This window comes from Sycon ciliatum, chromosome 7, assembly GCF_964019385.1.
Source record: "Sycon ciliatum chromosome 7, ocSycCili1.1, whole genome shotgun sequence".
NCBI classification, from domain to species: domain Eukaryota; kingdom Metazoa; phylum Porifera; class Calcarea; order Leucosolenida; family Sycettidae; genus Sycon; species Sycon ciliatum.
Genome location: NC_088649.1, coordinates 23,498,732 through 23,515,980, shown reverse-complemented (window position 1 = coordinate 23,515,980; position 17,249 = coordinate 23,498,732). Strand labels below are relative to the sequence as shown.

At 51.0% G+C, this 17,249-nt stretch overlaps 1 protein-coding gene across 1 annotated transcript in view; it reads left to right on the top strand.

Moving 5' to 3' along the window:
* LOC135821193 (sushi, von Willebrand factor type A, EGF and pentraxin domain-containing protein 1-like) overlaps window positions 1-14,910 on the top strand; it is a 108,083-nt gene extending 93,173 nt beyond the window's left edge. Inside the window, exons 31-32 of the mRNA XM_065334262.1 lie at window positions 1-43; window positions 11,765-14,910. The exon at window positions 1-43 is cut by the window's left edge and continues 155 nt beyond it. Of these exons, the coding sequence (XP_065190334.1) occupies window positions 1-43; window positions 11,765-13,188 (1,467 nt within the window). The 3' untranslated portion in view covers window positions 13,189-14,910. The remainder of the gene's footprint in view (window positions 44-11,764) is intronic.
* The last annotated feature ends 2,339 nt before the right edge of the window (window positions 14,911-17,249 follow it).

Here is a 17,249-nt window from a genome sequence, read left to right as displayed (position 1 = left end):
AACAGAGATAATGGCGTTTGGAGCGGAACTGGTTATTGCTGGGGTGAGTGTGCTATACCTGTACCGTCTTTTGGCGTGTCATGCCTAATTTAGTGATCGAGAACTGGAAGATGCCCAGTAGTTATCCCTGGTGTAGTTTTCGTGAAGACGTACATACTGTCACGGACATGGAAATCCGGTCGAATGGCCCACGCTCTCCGTGCGTACAGAACGTTGCATGCACAGTGCACATGTTGATCCGTATGCGCACTCACGGCTGCATGGCCAGCGCCCTGGGCCCGCTTGACCTCCGACCGGATTGCCAAGTCCACGACAGTAGTAGTGCTGGCGTCAAGCGCAATTGCAGAGCAGCCATATGCACTACCACACATCAGAACTTACATATTGAGCATATCACACACATACCGTCACACCAACTCACCCATCAACCTATCCCTTCACAGTTTCAACCAACTACCCCTCGACCTGCTTGAAGCAAATAGGAAGCATGCGTTTAAATCAATGGCGCCTAGCCTCATTCTGTCATCCATATGCTCTTGACGTAGCTCACACTGTACCCCATTGTAACCCCATCCCTCTGCAATCTGTTGGCTTCCTTACTTGCTAGACTGATTTTGATTGTGGACTGATTTGAATCATATTATTTCGAGTATTTTATCAAAATTCAAAAGCGCTAGATTTGCAAGTTCTCGACCAATTCGGAAGAAATTATCTGTGAACATAGAACAAAAGTCGCCAACGTCTTGTACAGAGTGTAAAGTAACGATTTTCATCAGTACTTTCATATCTCAGAATGTTACTTGCCGTGGTGATCGCATCGTCCAAGTCTTAAAATACTGACTCAAAGCCATGCATAACGCATGCATACCAGTGGACCAGCGGTACAACAAAAGTTTTAAAAAAAATACAATGCCAATCCTAAAAAAATAAAATAAAATAAAAAAACGATCGAGTGCAAAATTTCGAATACTCGCTCGTTTGAAATTTTCGAACGAATACTCGAATATTCGAACTAATCGTTTCACCGCTACTTATTGGCCATAGGCCACCCAGGGGCGTAGCACCCGCTACGACTGGTACGACCATGGCCGTACCACTTTTCGAAAAGTGTGGTCCGTCCGGAACATGCAAAACAATAATAAAAAAATCAGGATTCATCGATGCATACATGTATGCGCATATGCGCTTCAGACTTTGACCTTTTTCTAGACTCGTACTCGTAGATCTGCCATGCATCTGTGCATGTCACGTCTCTTCTGACCGTGAAATTATGACTTTATAAACTGTGCCAGAAGTTCCCAGAATGCAGGATTTTGTGTCTTTTTACAAAGATTCTCCGGGGGACGTCCCCCGGACCCCCCTCCAAAACGGCCTTCGGCCATGCCGACCTTCAGCTGTACCGCTTCCAAAACTCCTCCTACGCCCCTGCCACCGTGGAAATAGAGAACGATAACAAAACGGGCAGAAGCACACTGCTCTCTCCTCTGCCTTGTGCAGTGCTGGCCCAAGAAATCCAACCTCATGAACAATATAGCACCTGGAGCTACGCAGCCCTAGCACTACACATACTGGTCTGTGCAATCGAACGCGGCGCTACTTTATTCAAGAGATTCAGGGGCGTCGGAAGGTAATTTAGTGTGGTACGGTCAGCCATCTGAAGTACAATTTACTTGCGGGGTAGTGAGTGGTGGCTGAGCCGAACATTTTGGAAATTTAGATCCAGTACTTATTGATTCACGGGGTACCTGGGGCAAAAACTGGTACGGTCAATGCCGTAGTGACCGTACCGTGTTCGACACCCCTGAGGTTGTATTTCTCCGGTCAGCACTGTGCTAAGCTGACCTAGCCTCGTCGTTCTCGATTCTTGCCGTGTATTGTTAGCAACTCGGGAGGTTTGACACTGTCCATCTCTTGTTGCTATGCCATGCCGGAGTGTGTTGGCGGGGGCCAGGGATTCACGCGGTTTGATGAGTGTGCTGGTTACTATGGGAACAGAGCCTTTTGCCGGCGAGTTTGGCTTATCTCATTTGAACCGATATACTATTGTCTTTCATCTCGACTCTGCGTAAAACAAATCTATTCATTTCCTCTTTACAATATTCTAGTCCCAGAGAGCATGAGTGACAAATGCAAGATGGCTTCGTGAATGTGTCATACGTTTGGGTGGGGTTTGTTATGGTAAAGGTCAACATAATATTATGTGTCTGTGGGGGGGGGGGGGAGGAAGGAAGGGGGGGGGGAGGGGTGTTTGTGTGCATGTGTGGTGTCCATGCTGTCGTCCGACTGTGTGTGTTTGTGTGTATGTATGTGTGTGTGTGTGTGTGCGTGTGTGGACTGTCTTCTTGGGGGACAGTTTGAATTTTTCTAGCTCCGGAATTTTTCTATTTGCTGAGACTAGTTAGAGCCTCCGAAGCAGCGTAGGTACACTCAGGGCTCTCCTAGCTTGCTAGGAGAGCCCCTGGCGTGTCAAGTGTAGACCTTTTGAATTTAGGGCAGCGGATCCAACGACGTGACTTACAGGACAATTATTTGAATTTGATATTGTCACTGTCGCGTCGTCCGTAGTCCTCCATCCGCAGTGGGCTAGCTACCCCTCGGATGTGTAGAGTTTCAGCTTCAAAGCAGCCAGAGTTTGGAGGCACCCGTCGGAGGCGCCCAGCTGGTGCTCTTGTCAAATTTGCTTCGTGGAACGTCAGGACTTTAGTGAACATCGATGGCCCGGTTTCAACTGCTGCTCGTGGAAAGCGCGTCGTGGAAGACAAGAAAATCAACATCGTTGTCAGTGAACTTCGTCGGTACGAAATAGAAGTGGCTGGATTCCAGGAGTCGAAGTGGTTTGGTAAAGATATATTCCGTGTCGAGGATGCAATTGTTCTCACGTCAGGTCGCGCCATCCCAACGGACGATTTCAAACGAGGCGAAGGAGTTGGAGTCGTACTACGCGGACGCGCACAGCAAGCGTTCGTAGCAGGGGGAAATCAGTGGTCTGCTGTCTCATCGCGTGTCGCACGCTGCAAGCTAAAGTTCGGTGACATTTGGGTCCACGTCGTGGTGTGCTACGCACCGACTTTCCGGTCCAGTCGCGATGCAAAGAACGATTTCTTTGACTCTCTTCAGGAAGTTATTCTGTCCGTACCCACCCAGGACTCCTTGATAATCTTGGGAGACTTCAACGCTAGAGTTGGAGCTGAAATCTGTGACGATGGCTGGTATGGAACACGTGGCCCACATGGTGTTGGCACTGTCAATGAGGCTGGCGCTGAGCTTCTCCAGTTTTTAGCGTGCAACAGCCTTACTGTGTGCAACACCTGGTTCATGAAACGTAACATCCACAAGTGTACCTGGCAACATCCCCGCTCGAAGCGGTGGCACTGCATCGACTATGCAATGGTCCGGGAACAAGACCTGTCCAACTGCATGGATTGCCATGTCATCAGGGGAGCTGAGTGTAGTACAGATCACAACCTTGTGTGTCTCACATACCGCATCCGCTCATCTGCTTGCCACAAGCGTGCAAAAAGACCTGTCAAGTTTGATGTGCAACAACTTGTCAAACACTCCTGCATGACGGAAGCGCAGAGAGCTGCAACCTGTAAAACTCGTGAACAATATGCGACGTCTGTTGCGTCAGAGTTACGATCCTGGAATCATGATGGCTGCGTTGAGGACAAATGGTCTGCCGTCAAATCTGCTATCGTCACCAGCGCTGAGAAGCATCTTGGCCGTCCACGTCGTCGCCAGCCTGATTGGTTTGAAGCGTGTGCTGATGTTCTTGCACCTATGCTGGATAGCCGCAATGCCTTACATCGCAAATGGCTCGCCTCTGGTTCTGACGCTGACAGGCGTCGCTTTGTCGAGGCTCGTGGCAAGTGCAGAACTGCCGTGCGTAACGCAAAGAGTGAGTGGATTGGACGTAAAGCTAATGTGGTTGAGTCAAGTCGGTTTAGTGGCAAGCACGCATGGTCTGCAATCCGTGATATACAGAAGTGCTATTCGGGATTATCACCTATCTCCATCCCATCCATCCGTGACAGTGACGGAGTTATCTGTAGCTCCCAGGAGGGGCAAGAGAAATGCTGGCTGCAGCATTTTGCCCGTCTATTGAACGTTCGCAGCACCTTCGATGCTACCATCTTTGACCACATTGAGCAGCGTGAAGTTGATGAGTCACTCGGCCAACTTCCCTCGCTAGAGGACCTCACTATGGCTATACGCCAGCTGGCTAATTGCAAGGCTCCTGGCTCATCTGGAATTGCACCTGAACTGCTTAAAGCTGGTGGTACACCATTGCTTGAGGCTCTGCTTGATGTTATTCACACTGCATGGACCAACGGAACGGTTCCCCAGGATTGGCGGGATGCCCAACTCGTCCCGATTCCCAAAAAGGGTGACTTGACCAACTGCAACAACTGGCGCGGCATTGCCCTCCTAGATGTCGCTGGCAAGGTTTGTGGCCGTCTCATTCAGGACCGTCTCCAACTTGTCGCGGAACAAGAACTTCCAGAATCCCAGTGTGGCTTTCGCCCTGGTCGCGGCTGCGCTGATGCCATCTTTTCCATTCGCCAGCTCATCGAGAAATCGTACGAGCACCGTCAGAAGCTGTTCTGTGTCTTCGTAGACCTGAAGAAAGCATATGATTCCGTACCACGCCAAGCACTCTGGCTAGCATTGGGGAGGTTAGGCATTCCTGAAGGGCTCCTCAATCTAATCCAATCGTTCCACGAGAGCATGCAGGCAGCTGTGCGCGTCGGTGCCAGCACTACCGAGCCGTTTGCGGTCAACAATGGCCTCCGTCAAGGCTGTGTGATGGCCCCAGTACTTTTTAATCTGTACTTCGGTGTTGTGCTTGAGCGGTGGGCACAAGTGATGCAGGACAGCGACCATCCACCTGGCATCCCCATCCAATTTAGCATCAATGGCAACCTTTTCTCAAAGCCCGCTCGCCAGTCTACTGCCGCAATCATCAACGACATTGAGTACGCAGATGACGCGGTCTTGCTCGCTGAAGACCGCCCTGGTGCTGAGAAGTGCCTTGAAACATTCTGCACGGTTGCCTCTTCCTTTGGCCTCTGCGTCAACGCTGCTAAAACGAAATTTCTCGTGGCAGGTAGCCAAGTCAACATGCCTGATAGAGCCGATATGAACGTCAACGGTGATACTGTGGAGCACGTTCCATCCTTCATTTATCTGGGGTCCGTCGTGACACCGGATGCCCGCTCCTCTACTGACGTCAGTCGCCGCATAGCTGAGGCTTCCAAAGCCTTTGGAGCTCTTCTTCCAGTCTTGTCGGATCGCTCGCTGTCATTAGTCAGTAAGCGAAAGCTATACGTGGCCTGTGTCTTGTCCATTTTGCTGTACGGCAGTGAGTGCTGGACGCCCTTGAAAGCTGATAGTAGACGTTTGGATGCCTTTCATCATCGCTGCATCCGCACAATATTAGCCATCCCTCGCAGTCAGCAGCAATCCGATCGCATCACGTCTGCGCAGTTACGTCGTCACTGGGGTGACCCAGTGCCACTCTCTGTTAAGATGCGCCATCGTCGTTTAGAGTGGCTTGGTCATGTGGCTCGGATGTCGGAGGACCGTGTCCCATTGCAGCTGTTGTTTGGTCGTTTGTTGGCTGCGCGCCCCTTCTGCGGTCCCAGGCGTAGGTGGAGAGACGTTGTGGCTACTGACACGAAGTCCATTCCAAACTGGTTTGATTGCGCACAAGACCGGTCAGCTTGGCGAGAGCAGGTTCTGGTTTTTCAGCCTCCTCGGGCAGTAGAGAAATCCGTACTCTGCTCATCTTGCAACCGGGCTTTCTCTCGTCCTCAAGACAAGGCACGGCACAAGTGTTTGGCTGAGCGCCAACTTCCCGTCCACCAACAGCGTGGTTCAGCACAGTGCGTCAGTTGCTGCCGATGGTTCCGTAGTAAGGGTGGGCTTGCAGTTCATCGCTGCCAGCCTGCACTCCCTGAACATGCAGATACGGCATTGACGGCGTCTCTCGCTAGTTGCTGCTTCCAGCATTGTCAACGCTGCAATCGCTGCTTCAAGTCCCGGGCTGGTTTTAACCGCCATAACTGCAACCGTGGAAAACGTCTTGCTGCAGCCGATAGGGAATCACTGCCGCTGATCTGCATGCATTGCCCGAAACGTTTCCGACGACAGCAAGATTTGACGAGGCACCAGAAGTCCTGCCAATGACGGTGCACTCCAAACTCTGGCCCCCTCCGGGGGTGACATTGCCCAATGGGCAGTCATGCTATAGTAGTAGTAGTAGTGTGTGTGTATGTGTGTATGTATGTGTGTGTGTGTGTGGTTGTGTGTATGTATGTGTGTGTGTGTTTGTGTATATGTATGTGTGTGTGTGTGTGTGTGTGTGTGTGTGTGTGTGTGTGTGTGTGTGTGTGTCCCTTGTGTTTGAAGGGGACGGTTGCACTTTTTGTAGCTCCGATTTATCTGAGTTTTTTCCGTCGTTCTTCTTACTAGTCTTAGGCCACGGGGTGGCTCTGGGTTCACCAGAGTCGCCCCTGGCGTGTTCCTAAATTTCCTGGGGCGAGGGTTCCGCGGCGCGGTCGCCAGGGCAGTTTCTTTTCTGTCACGACCGTTGTCGTCCTCGTCTCTCCATTCGCGGTGGTGTAGCTGACCCCCGAATGGTTCCAAACTGCGAAGCTCAGAGAGTACTGTCAGGAAGGCGGAGGAGAGGAAGGCTGCGAACATTGGCCTTTGGATCTTGGAACGTCCGCACTCTGGTCAACAATGACGGACCGGTCGAGACGGCAAAGAGACGAGTGAATTTTGAAAATTTGAATTTTGTGCCCGTCGTGGAGGACAGAAAGATCGACTTGGTTATCCGTGAGCTGTCCAGGTTTGACGTGGAAGTGGCTGGCCTGCAGGAAACCAAATGGTTTGGGAGAGACTCTTTCAACATCGGCGATGCGACTGTACTCGCCTCTGGTCGCCCCGTACCTGACGAAAATTTTCGTCGTGGCGAGGGTGTTGCGCTGGTTCTGCGTCGGAGGGCCAAGCAGGCATTTGAACGTGCAGGCTGCCAGTGGAGGCCCGTCTCGTCGCGCATCGTGACGGCCAGGTTGAGATTTGAGCACGGGTGGATGTCAGTGATTTCATGTTACGCTCCTACGTTTCGATCCCCGCATGCTGACAAGGAAGAGTTCTTTGCTCAGTTCCAGTCTGCTCTCAGCGATGTCAACTCTGCTGATGACGTCATCGTCCTGGGGGATTTCAACGCTCGTGTTGGTTTTGGCCCACAGCAACTAGAGATGTGGCAGGGAGTGCATGGATCACATGGTGTTGGTGATGTGAACGATGCTGGTCATCGACTACTCACATTCTTGGCGTGTCAACAGCTCACAGTATGTAACACACTGTTTCCCAAGAAACGCATCCACATGTACAACTGGCAACACCCTGGATCACAGAAGTGGCATTGTATAGATTATGTGTTCGTACGCCAACAACACCGTAAACGTTGCATGGACTGTCAAGTGATGCGCACTGCAGAGTGTAGCACAGACCACCGTCTTGTCCGCATGAAATACCGGCTACCTGACGTTGTGCAGCAACGGTACCATCATGATGCACGTTCCAGGCCGCGGAAGTTTGCTGTTCACCAATTCAATCGGAAGCCATTCATGAGTGAAGAGGAGGCTGAGCGTGTGGCTACTGTACGTGCTGAGTACTGTGCTAGTCTTGAATCTCGTTTAGCCACGTATGACCGCGCCTCGTCTGTGGACTGTAAGTGGAGTACCGTGAAGTCGGCTGTTGTTGACGCGGCGGAGCAGGTGGTTGGTCGGGACAAGCGGCGGATGCCAGATTGGTTCCGTGACAATGCCCTTGTATTGGAGCCTCTACTGGAGTCTCGTAATACCCTGTATAGCCAATGGCTGAGAAGCGGCAGGGACTCTGATCACCGGGCATTCAAAGAAGCGCGTGGCCGGGCTCGTACTGGTATCCGGAAGGCAAAAACAACTTGGTTGATGGACAAAGCGGCGGTGGTGCACCGTGGACGTTTCAGTGGCAAAGCTGTCTGGTCTGCCATTCGCGACATGCAACGCTGCTTTGGGGGCTTGCAACCCCTGTCTGTCCAATCCATCCGCAATGCCGATGGAGTTCTTTGCGAATCTGTTCAGGAGCAGCAGGGCACATGGCATGGGCATTTCTCGGGTGTCTTGAATGTCTGCAGTGTGTACGATCCGCATGTCTTCCAACTTATCCCTCAGCGTGAGGTCGAGGACTCCCTCTCACTGCCACCATCGGAGGATGAGCTGACTCAGGCAATTAGACACCTACAGAATGGCAAAGCTGGTGGTATGTCACAGATTGTGCCGGAGCTGCTGAAGGTTGGTGTGCCTGTCCTCCATCCACTCCTCCTGGACCTACTCCAATCTGTCTGGTCGGGGGGTTGCGTGCCCCAGGACTGGCGCGATGCACTGCTGGTACCGATTCCAAAGAAGGGCGACCTCTCTCGCTGCGATAATTGGCGAGGGATCGCATTGCTGGAGGTTGTCGGCAAGTTGGCTGCTCGGATCATGCAAAACCGATTGCAAGGTATTGCTGAGGCGGAACTGCCTGAATCCCAATGCGGGTTTCGGCGGCACCGTGGTTGTGCGGACGCCATCTTCTCTGTCCGTCAACTTGTCGAGAAGTCGTACGAACATCGATCGAAGCTCTTCTGCGTATTTGTGGATCTCCGCAAAGCATACGACTCTGTCCCTCGCGAAGCTCTTTGGCAGGCATTGCTGCGGCTGGGTGTGCCGCCCCCGACTGTGGCCATCATCAAATCATTCCATACAGACATGTCAGCTTGCGTTCGCGTTGCCGGTGGTTGCACGGATCCGATATCTGTCAAGAATGGGCTGCGCCAAGGGTGCGTTATGGCACCTGTACTGTTTAACTTGTACTTCGGCTTAGTTATTGAGCGTTGGCGATCCCTTCTCGTTGAGCGTGGAATAGAGTCTGGTGTGGACTTCAGCTTCACAATTGATGGCCAGCTGTTCCCTCGTGTCACTAGGCGTCGTCCCCACTCCGAGTCCGGCCATGCTGATGACTTCGAGTTTGCGGATGATGCTGTACTGCTCGCTACAACTCGCAACGCAGCCGATCAATCCCTGTGTGCCTTTTGTGAGGTCGCATCCAGCTTGGGTCTCACAGTGAGCATGACCAAGACCAAGCTTCTCGTTGCAGGTTTCGGAGTTTGCCCTGCTGATTGCTCTGATTTGGTCATTGGCAGTGATAGGGTTGAAGCAGTCACCTCATTCCCCTATCTTGGTTCCACCATCACTCCAGACTCGCGGTCGCAAGCGGACATTCGGAGCCGTCTAGCAAAGGGTGCAGGGGCCTTTGGTGGTCTTCGGCGCATCCTACATGACCGGAGCCTGAACCTCCCTACCAGGCGCCACCTGTATGTCGTTTGCGTACTGTCAACGGTTCTGTATGGTTCAGAATGCTGGACGCCGTTGAAGGCAGATTTAGATAGAATGGACCGGTTTCACCATGCCAACATTCGCTCCATCCTTGGCGTATCGCGAGGCCGACAGTGGGAACAGCGCATCTCTTCACAGGAACTGCGAGCACAGTGGGGTGATCCCACACCATTGTCACGCATGGTGCAGCAGAGACGGTTGGAGTGGCTTGGGCACCTGGCTCGTCTTGATGACACCAGAGTACCGAAGCAGTTGCTGTTTGCCTGTCTCCCTCAGTCTCGGCCATTCTGTGGACCTCGTCGTCGCTGGAAGGACACCATTCACACGGACCTATCCGTGGCTGGAGTGCGTAACTGGTTTGAGTTGGCAAGCGATCGTGGAGAGTGGCGTGGAGTGGTGACAGCAGCAGGTGAGGACAAGGAACCCGCCCCGAAGAGCATCGAGTGCCCAACCTGCAACCGTCTGTTCCGCCGTAGTTCCGACATGGTCCGGCACAAGTGTTCAGCAATCCGTCAGCTCCCGGTATCGGAGCAGCCTGGATCAGTACAGTGTCCAACATGCAACCGATGGCTACGTAGCAGAGGAGGCTTTGCGGTGCATAAGTGTCGGCTAGGCGATGTCGACCAGCCGCCGGCCCCTGCCCCTGCTCCTCTTGTTGTTCCTGGTGTAACTTGCACCAACTGTCAGCGTTCATTTAAATCGGCTGCGGGTCTCAAGCGTCACCGTTGTGGAACCTGTCCAAAGCGCCCTACTGTGGCTGAACGCCAACAATTCAAGTTTCACTGCCAAGTTTGCCACAACCGACGGTTCCGGAGGCGGCAAGATCTGGAACGCCACTTGGAGCATTGCCTTCCTCCCCCCTAACCTCTCTGACAGTACCTCCCTTTGGGGAGCGGCGTGGCCATTTCTGGCAGCTGTCAATAGTAGTAGTAGTAGTAGTGTGTGTGTGTCCCACGTGTGTGTCCCATATGGTGCAGTGGTATGTGCAGCGGTTTCCAATCGATAGGTTGCGGGTTCGATTCCCGACGATTATGGTCACACACGTCTTTCTTCTCTTTCTCAGACTCCTCCTGACTTTTCTTTCATTCTCCTGGGTGGTTACCAACAGTCAGTGCATGCCGGAGTATGTGGTGTGATGTGTGTGCGTGAAAAAAAAAGACCAAAAAGTAGGGATTCACTGGCCAGAAAAAGCCACTTCATAGCTGTGTGGTGTAGACCAGGCTGAATAGTGGCGGTCAATTCTTCAGCCTTGCAAGCTGTTGAATGGTGCAATCCCAGCACAAGCTGCTATGGCTTCTGCTGTATCATCGCTATCATCGCCTCCGGCGATGGGCGTCCAATGGTCCAATGGTGTCCCATATGGTGCAGTGGTATGTGCAGTCGATTTCCAATCCAGAGGTTGCGGGTTCAATTCCCGACGATTATGGTCGCACACGTCTTTCTTCTCTTTCTCGGACTCTTCCTGACTTTTCTTTCTTTCTCCTGGGTGGTTACCAACAGCCAGTGTATGCCGGAGTATGTGGTGTAGTGTGTGTATATTATTATTAAAAACATGTCCGCGTAGGTGGCGGGGGTGCCACTTTCGCTTATGCCATTCAGGATTGATGTCTGAAGAGTAATACGATACAATGAAATGACAGAAGTGACGTCAACAAAAGCCGTTAACAACAACACCAATATGACTAATGGAAAACTTCATCCAAAGTATAAAATAAAAAATATGCATACAACATGTCTGGTCAGTCCTGTTAGGTGGGGCGGGCTCCACGCCATGCCTGTCGGTCGGTTGCCATTGTGCGGACTGCGTCAACATCTAGCGGCTGGTGGAGGGTAAGTCCATGCAATGATAACAGTTCCGTCTGCAAGACCGTTACCAAAGTCGTCCGAGGTCGACCCCTGAAGCGTTCAGTGCCCTCGTCGTTGGCCAGGCGAAGATACATATCCACTGCCAACTGTGGAGGAGCAGTTGTAGTGTGTGTGTGTGTGTGTAGAAAAAAGAAAAAAAAGAAAAAAGAATAAAAAAATGGAAAAATGAAAAATAGGGATTCACTGGCCAGAAAATGTCACTTCAATCAGCTGTGTGGTGGATACCAGGCTAAAAATAGTAGCGGTCAATTCATCAGCCTTGCAAGCTGTTGAATGGTGTAATCCCAGCACACGTTGCTATGTCTAACATGGCTGTTTGCTATCATCGCTTCCGCGATGGGCAGGTCTGAGGTGTGAGGTGTGAGGTGTGTGCATGTGTATGTGGATGCATATACACATAGGCTCACAATGTGTATGTGTGCTTGTCTGTACTCATCAGACGTGTAATATCTTCCGTTTTTGCACTGCAGATGATTTGTCAGGCATCGGCAGTGACAGCGGGAAATCAGGGAATTACGCCATTCTTGTGTCATCTTCGTCTTCCGCTGTGGTCTTCCTCCTAGCTCTTGCCATCTTTATCTATTATTGGTCAAAGAGGCAAAATGGCACGCCCAAGAGGGGACTGCAACCTTCGGCGTCTCTCTTCGATGCGTATTACAATGTGAAAATGCGTGTGACCAATCCGCACGTCAAGCAAGTGTACAGTGGAAATGCTGACGCCCGTCAGGCTGCTAGGGTGAACGGCAGAGGGCCAGTGTCGACCACCACCGCCGTCGACTCCTTGGTCGACAACCTGTCTACTGCTGCCGACGATGAGCTTAACGAGGACTGGATGCTCCGAGAGTCCGCCTTTGAAACCCGCAGCAACAGAGGTCATCCCGGTGGAAGTCCGCGTAGCTGTGCAGAGTCGATGTTGAGTTACCGTGACGACGCAAACTACAGGCACGGCGGCATGATGTCGCTTGACAACGCTGGTATGGACACAATGTCAGTGGCTAGTCACATGATGCAGGAACAAGACTATCAGTCGTTCAACCTGCTGCCCGATGCCATGCCGGGCTCGCGCTCGCGAACGCACAGCCTGAACTGCTCGCCAATGGCCCCGGCACGCCCCTCCAGGGTACCGGCATCCATCTCAAACCAATCAATTTCATGTCGCAACGTTGATGCTTGCCGCGGCGGGCCAGCGGGACGAGGCAACGCACCCGGTCTGCGTGACGCGAACTACTCCAACGAACTGGATACTATTTCAGTTTCCAGTAATGTGCAGGAGCAGCAGTACCAATCGTTCAGCCTGCAGCCGGATGCCGAGCAGGGTTCCCGCGCACGCTCCAGGAGCTTGGGTGGCACACCAGCAGCGGCGAGACTGAACTGTCCCCAGCCCATGGCAGGGCCAGGCAGTGGACGGGGTGATACGTTGGCACGGAAAGCAAGCGGCATTTCCACCGGCAGTGCGATCAGCAGAGACATTCTCTTTTCCGAGCCGAGTGCGCCCCGCCGTGACTTCAGCAGAGTGGAGCCCGATCGAATATCCATAAGCTCAGGGGGATTCCCCATGCAGGGGAGTTTCAGTGGAACACAATTGCAACCTGGCTACATGCCAACACCAGGAATAGGCGATCGAGTGCAGCAGAACCCTGGATGTAACCCCCACCTTGCCCACTTACCAGGAAACACCGCACAACGTAATCCCCATGCCGTACAGACCTCTTCTCCCAGAATTTCACCGGCTCCGAGCTCGGAGAACATTGAGCTGCCTAAACGCCCACCAGCACTTGGGTACTCTCCCATGACACGAGAATCAATCTCCGGAATATCACAGGGAGCCCGAAGGCAGGAATCGCGCAGCGATCATTCCATTCCGCCGGTTCCATTTAACCAATACAACAATTGAGCCACCAGGTGGACAAGGAAATGCTGAGCATGTCTTTCTCTCTTGAACAACACCTGCCCGATTCCAATCTGTTTCCATGGAGATTAATGACATGGTAACAACGCACGCACATGAATCACTATGAAAACCCCCTACGCACGCCGTTGAGTCGTCGTGCGCCGGCTTCAAGATTAGGATTGTTCAGCATGCACGCATGCATGTCTAAGCGCTGGATTTCAACAGTCGAGAACAGCAAACCGAGAACAGCGGGCTGATTTAAACTCTGCCCTGTCGGCGGTCTAGCTATGCAACTCAATCACAGTTGTGACCTGCTACGGCTGCTTTCCAGTGCTTGTAGTGGATATCACAGCATTTCTGCACAACACATTCACGTATGAAATGAATGGGACCGGACAGTCTTCACAGGCCAAGGACTGAAAGGGAGTATGCCTGATGGACTTTTCTGCTAACCTGCCATACAAGTTGATGTTTTACGAACCGCCCAGCTTCGATTCAAATGGCAAGCACGCGGTATTTGTTCCTGTTTTGCCGCACTCTTCACAACGAGAATACGCGGAGCTGATCGGATTCCCAAGCCGTCTTGCAATACCCCAGGCAGGCAAGCCCAGAGCCGGTACAGTCACTAGCTAGCACTGTTCTAGACCAGTACTTTTCTCTGACATGTCGACCTCTCTCTACGTACATGCACGGAGAAATTACATCTGATCACACTCATACTCAGATCTGTTTTCTTTGCCGCTTTTCACTGTTCACATCCTCAGATACTGAGTACCTTGCTTGGAAAAGTATGCAATAATTATGAATGTTTCCATCCCAAAATTGGGAAATATCCGCCTTGATGTGGAGATTTCTTCATCAGCTGGATATCGGAAAACATAGAAAAGATTTTTTCATCATTGTATTGTAAAGCATCAACCACCGCTGGATTGCTTCCCACATATGTATGTATGTATGTATGTATGTATGTATGTATGTATGTATGTATGTATGTTAGCATAATAGGCTTACCGGTATGCGAGCACCGAAATAGGTTGTTCTAGCGGCTTAAGAAGAAAACAAAACGATACAGCTTCAGGTTATATAGTGCAGACATCTTTGGGTTCATGGCGGACTTTTTCTCGACATTCTTTGTCAGTTTTTCATTTGACGCCTGATTGAGAAATGTTTGAGGGCTGCGTTCCCTTCGAGGACGTCAGGGGATTTTCTTCGTGCTCATAGGTTCTGACTCCTTTTTTGCTATGAATCCTTCGTGTATCGGCTAGCATCGTTAGGCATGATTGTCATTGCTGAAGAACACTGATCTCTGCCGCTCAGTCTTTGCTGTCAAGACATAATCCGAGACAGTCCTAGCTCATGATTTCCTGTATGCCAATGGACACGCATTGGCCACAGCTAGTTGACAAACATACTGAAACTTCTAGGTGTTTCTCTCATAGCTTGCACGTGGTCTTGGCTGTTTCCATGCTTTCTTACAAGTTGGTACAACATGCCTTCTTGCTATATCTATTTCACAAGGTGTGTTTAGAACTTTTCAAGTTTTTGTGAAGCTCGCACCGCCACGTGTGTTTCTATTTGTCCGCAACATCACTAATCAAGGACGCTGGGTTTTTTTCTCACTCGTGTAATCACCCTGTAGGTTTCACTTCGCTGGCACAAGCCGCACAACATGATGCCTCATTGATCACCACAATCATCTACTTAAAAGGTGTCAACACTATCTGAATCTGGGCACGAAAATGATTGCTGCTTGCTGGTTGTTCTAGGCATGGATCCACTGTGTGCATGCGTGTGCAAGTTTTAGGAAACCAAGCACCAAATTCGTAAAACAAGAAAGAAGGAGGAAATGACGAAAACAACAAACTAACAGGACATTGACGAATGTGGCTGCAATGCAAGGCAGCGGCGGCGATTGGGTGCTGCATGCTCCGCCGGACAAAGGTCTCGGCATCCGTACTTACTACACGCATCAGAAAATCCGGAGAGGAGAGGGGAGGAGAAACAAAAGAGAATCAAAACTTGCGGCAGTATAGTGTGGGGGCTGAAGAACTGATTGTACTCGTGTGTGTATGTGTGTGTGTGTGTGTGTGTGTGTGTGTGTGTGTGTGTGTGTGTGAGAGAGAGAGAGAGAGAGAGAGAGAGAGAGAGAGAGAGAGAGAGAGAGAGAGAGAGAGAGAGAGAGAGAGAGAGAGGAGAGAGAGAGAGAGAGAGAGAGAGAGAGAGAGAGAGAGAGAGAGAGAGCTATGAATAGTGGCGGCCAATTCTTCAGCCTTGCAAGCAGTTGAATGGTGCAATACCAGCACAAGTTGCTATGCTGTAGCATCGCTATCATCGCCTCCGGCGATGGGCGTCCAATGGTCCAATGGTGTGTGTGTGTGTGTGTGTGTGTGTGTGTGTGTGTGTGTGTGTGTGTGTGTGTGTGTGTGTGTGTGTGTGTGTGTGTGTGTGTGTGTGTGTGTGTGTGTGTGTGTGTGTGAGAGAGAGAGAGAGAGAAAGAGAGAGAGAGAGAGAGAGAGAGAGAGAGAGAGAGAGAGAGAGAGAGAGAGAGAGAGAGAGAGAGAGAGAGAGAGAGAGAGAGAGAGAGAGAGAGAGAGAGAAAGAGAAGAGAGAGAGAGAGAGAGAGAGAGAGAGAGAGAGAGAGAGAGAGAGAGAGAGAGAGAGAGAGAGAGAGAGGGAGGGAGGGAGGGAGGGAGGGAGGGAGGGAGGAGGGAGGGAGGGAGGGAGAGGGAGAGAGAGAGAGAGAGAGAGAGAGAGAGAGAGAGAGAGAGAGAGAGAGAGAGAGAGAGAGAGAGAGAGAGAGAGAGAGAGAGAGAGAGAGCGAAAGAGACACACACACACACACACACACACACACACACACACACACAGATAGAGAGAAAGAGAGAAACAGAGAAAGACAGAGGCAGAGAGAGACAGACAGACAGACAGTGTGGGAACCCACAACGGCCACTAAGACCCAGAGAGTGCGGGAGTGCCATGAGCATGCGGCAAGATAGCCATCAAGTCCTTGAATGTCAAAGAGGCTATCGTGTTTCCGGACTATAAGTCTTACTTTGAACACTCAAAATTCCCCCTAAAAAGGGGGGTGAGGCTTACACTCTGATGATCATGAAAATTAACCCTCATTCCATATTGACTTTGTGGATAATTCGTAATAGACTTAGAACTAAGAACTGAGATGGTGAGCCAAGGGAAAAATTGTAACATTGTAACAAACATGTAATTGTAACTTGTGCCCAAATTTTTCCATGTTACAAGAATTATTTATTTGTATCCTAACCAGTACATGATCGATTGTACTCTATGGAACAATTATGCGCCACTGCACAAATCAGGTATCTCTGCTACAATTCTTCCGAAATAAAAGTATAGTTCTATCCATGGATGCAGTATGTAAGATTCAGGATAAGGCACTGCATGATCAGGGTCACGGGGCGATTTTCCCGAGGGGACACGTAAAGTCAGGCGCGTACGCAGGGTCACCTCTAGGGGGGTTTCCAACCGAATCGCAAACAATTGCTCGTTCTTACCCTTTCTAAAGAGCCCTACGAATTTTTCAGAATTATGCATTTTTTCGTGTTCTTTGGATCATAACTTCAGTTCTACTCACTCAATCTTCATTATCTTGGGCTTCCTGGAAGTGGAAAGGTACCAGGGAGAGAATGAGGTCGACCATGATACTCCAGGACACAGTACAGTCATGTACATATCCAGCGCTATGGCTATTTTTAGCGGTAGAGTGCAAGCGACGGTGCGAAAAAATGCCCCAAACGAAAAAATGCCCCAAACTTTGGGGCATTTTTTTCGCACCGTCGCTGCACTCTACCGCTATAGCGCTGGATATGTACATGACTGTACTGTGTCCTGGCCAAAAGCCCCACCGCGTCCTGCTCCAGCGATTTCGTTTTTCTTGATCGCAGAGTTTCGATTTTTTGGCTGTGTTCTCTTGAAAATATCACAAGTGAAGCCCCTGCAAAATTGAGCAAGTCAGCGCGACGAAAAGTCCCAAATTCTGGATACTCCAGTCGGACTGCGCACTTTTCAAAATGGAAAATCGCGGCTCA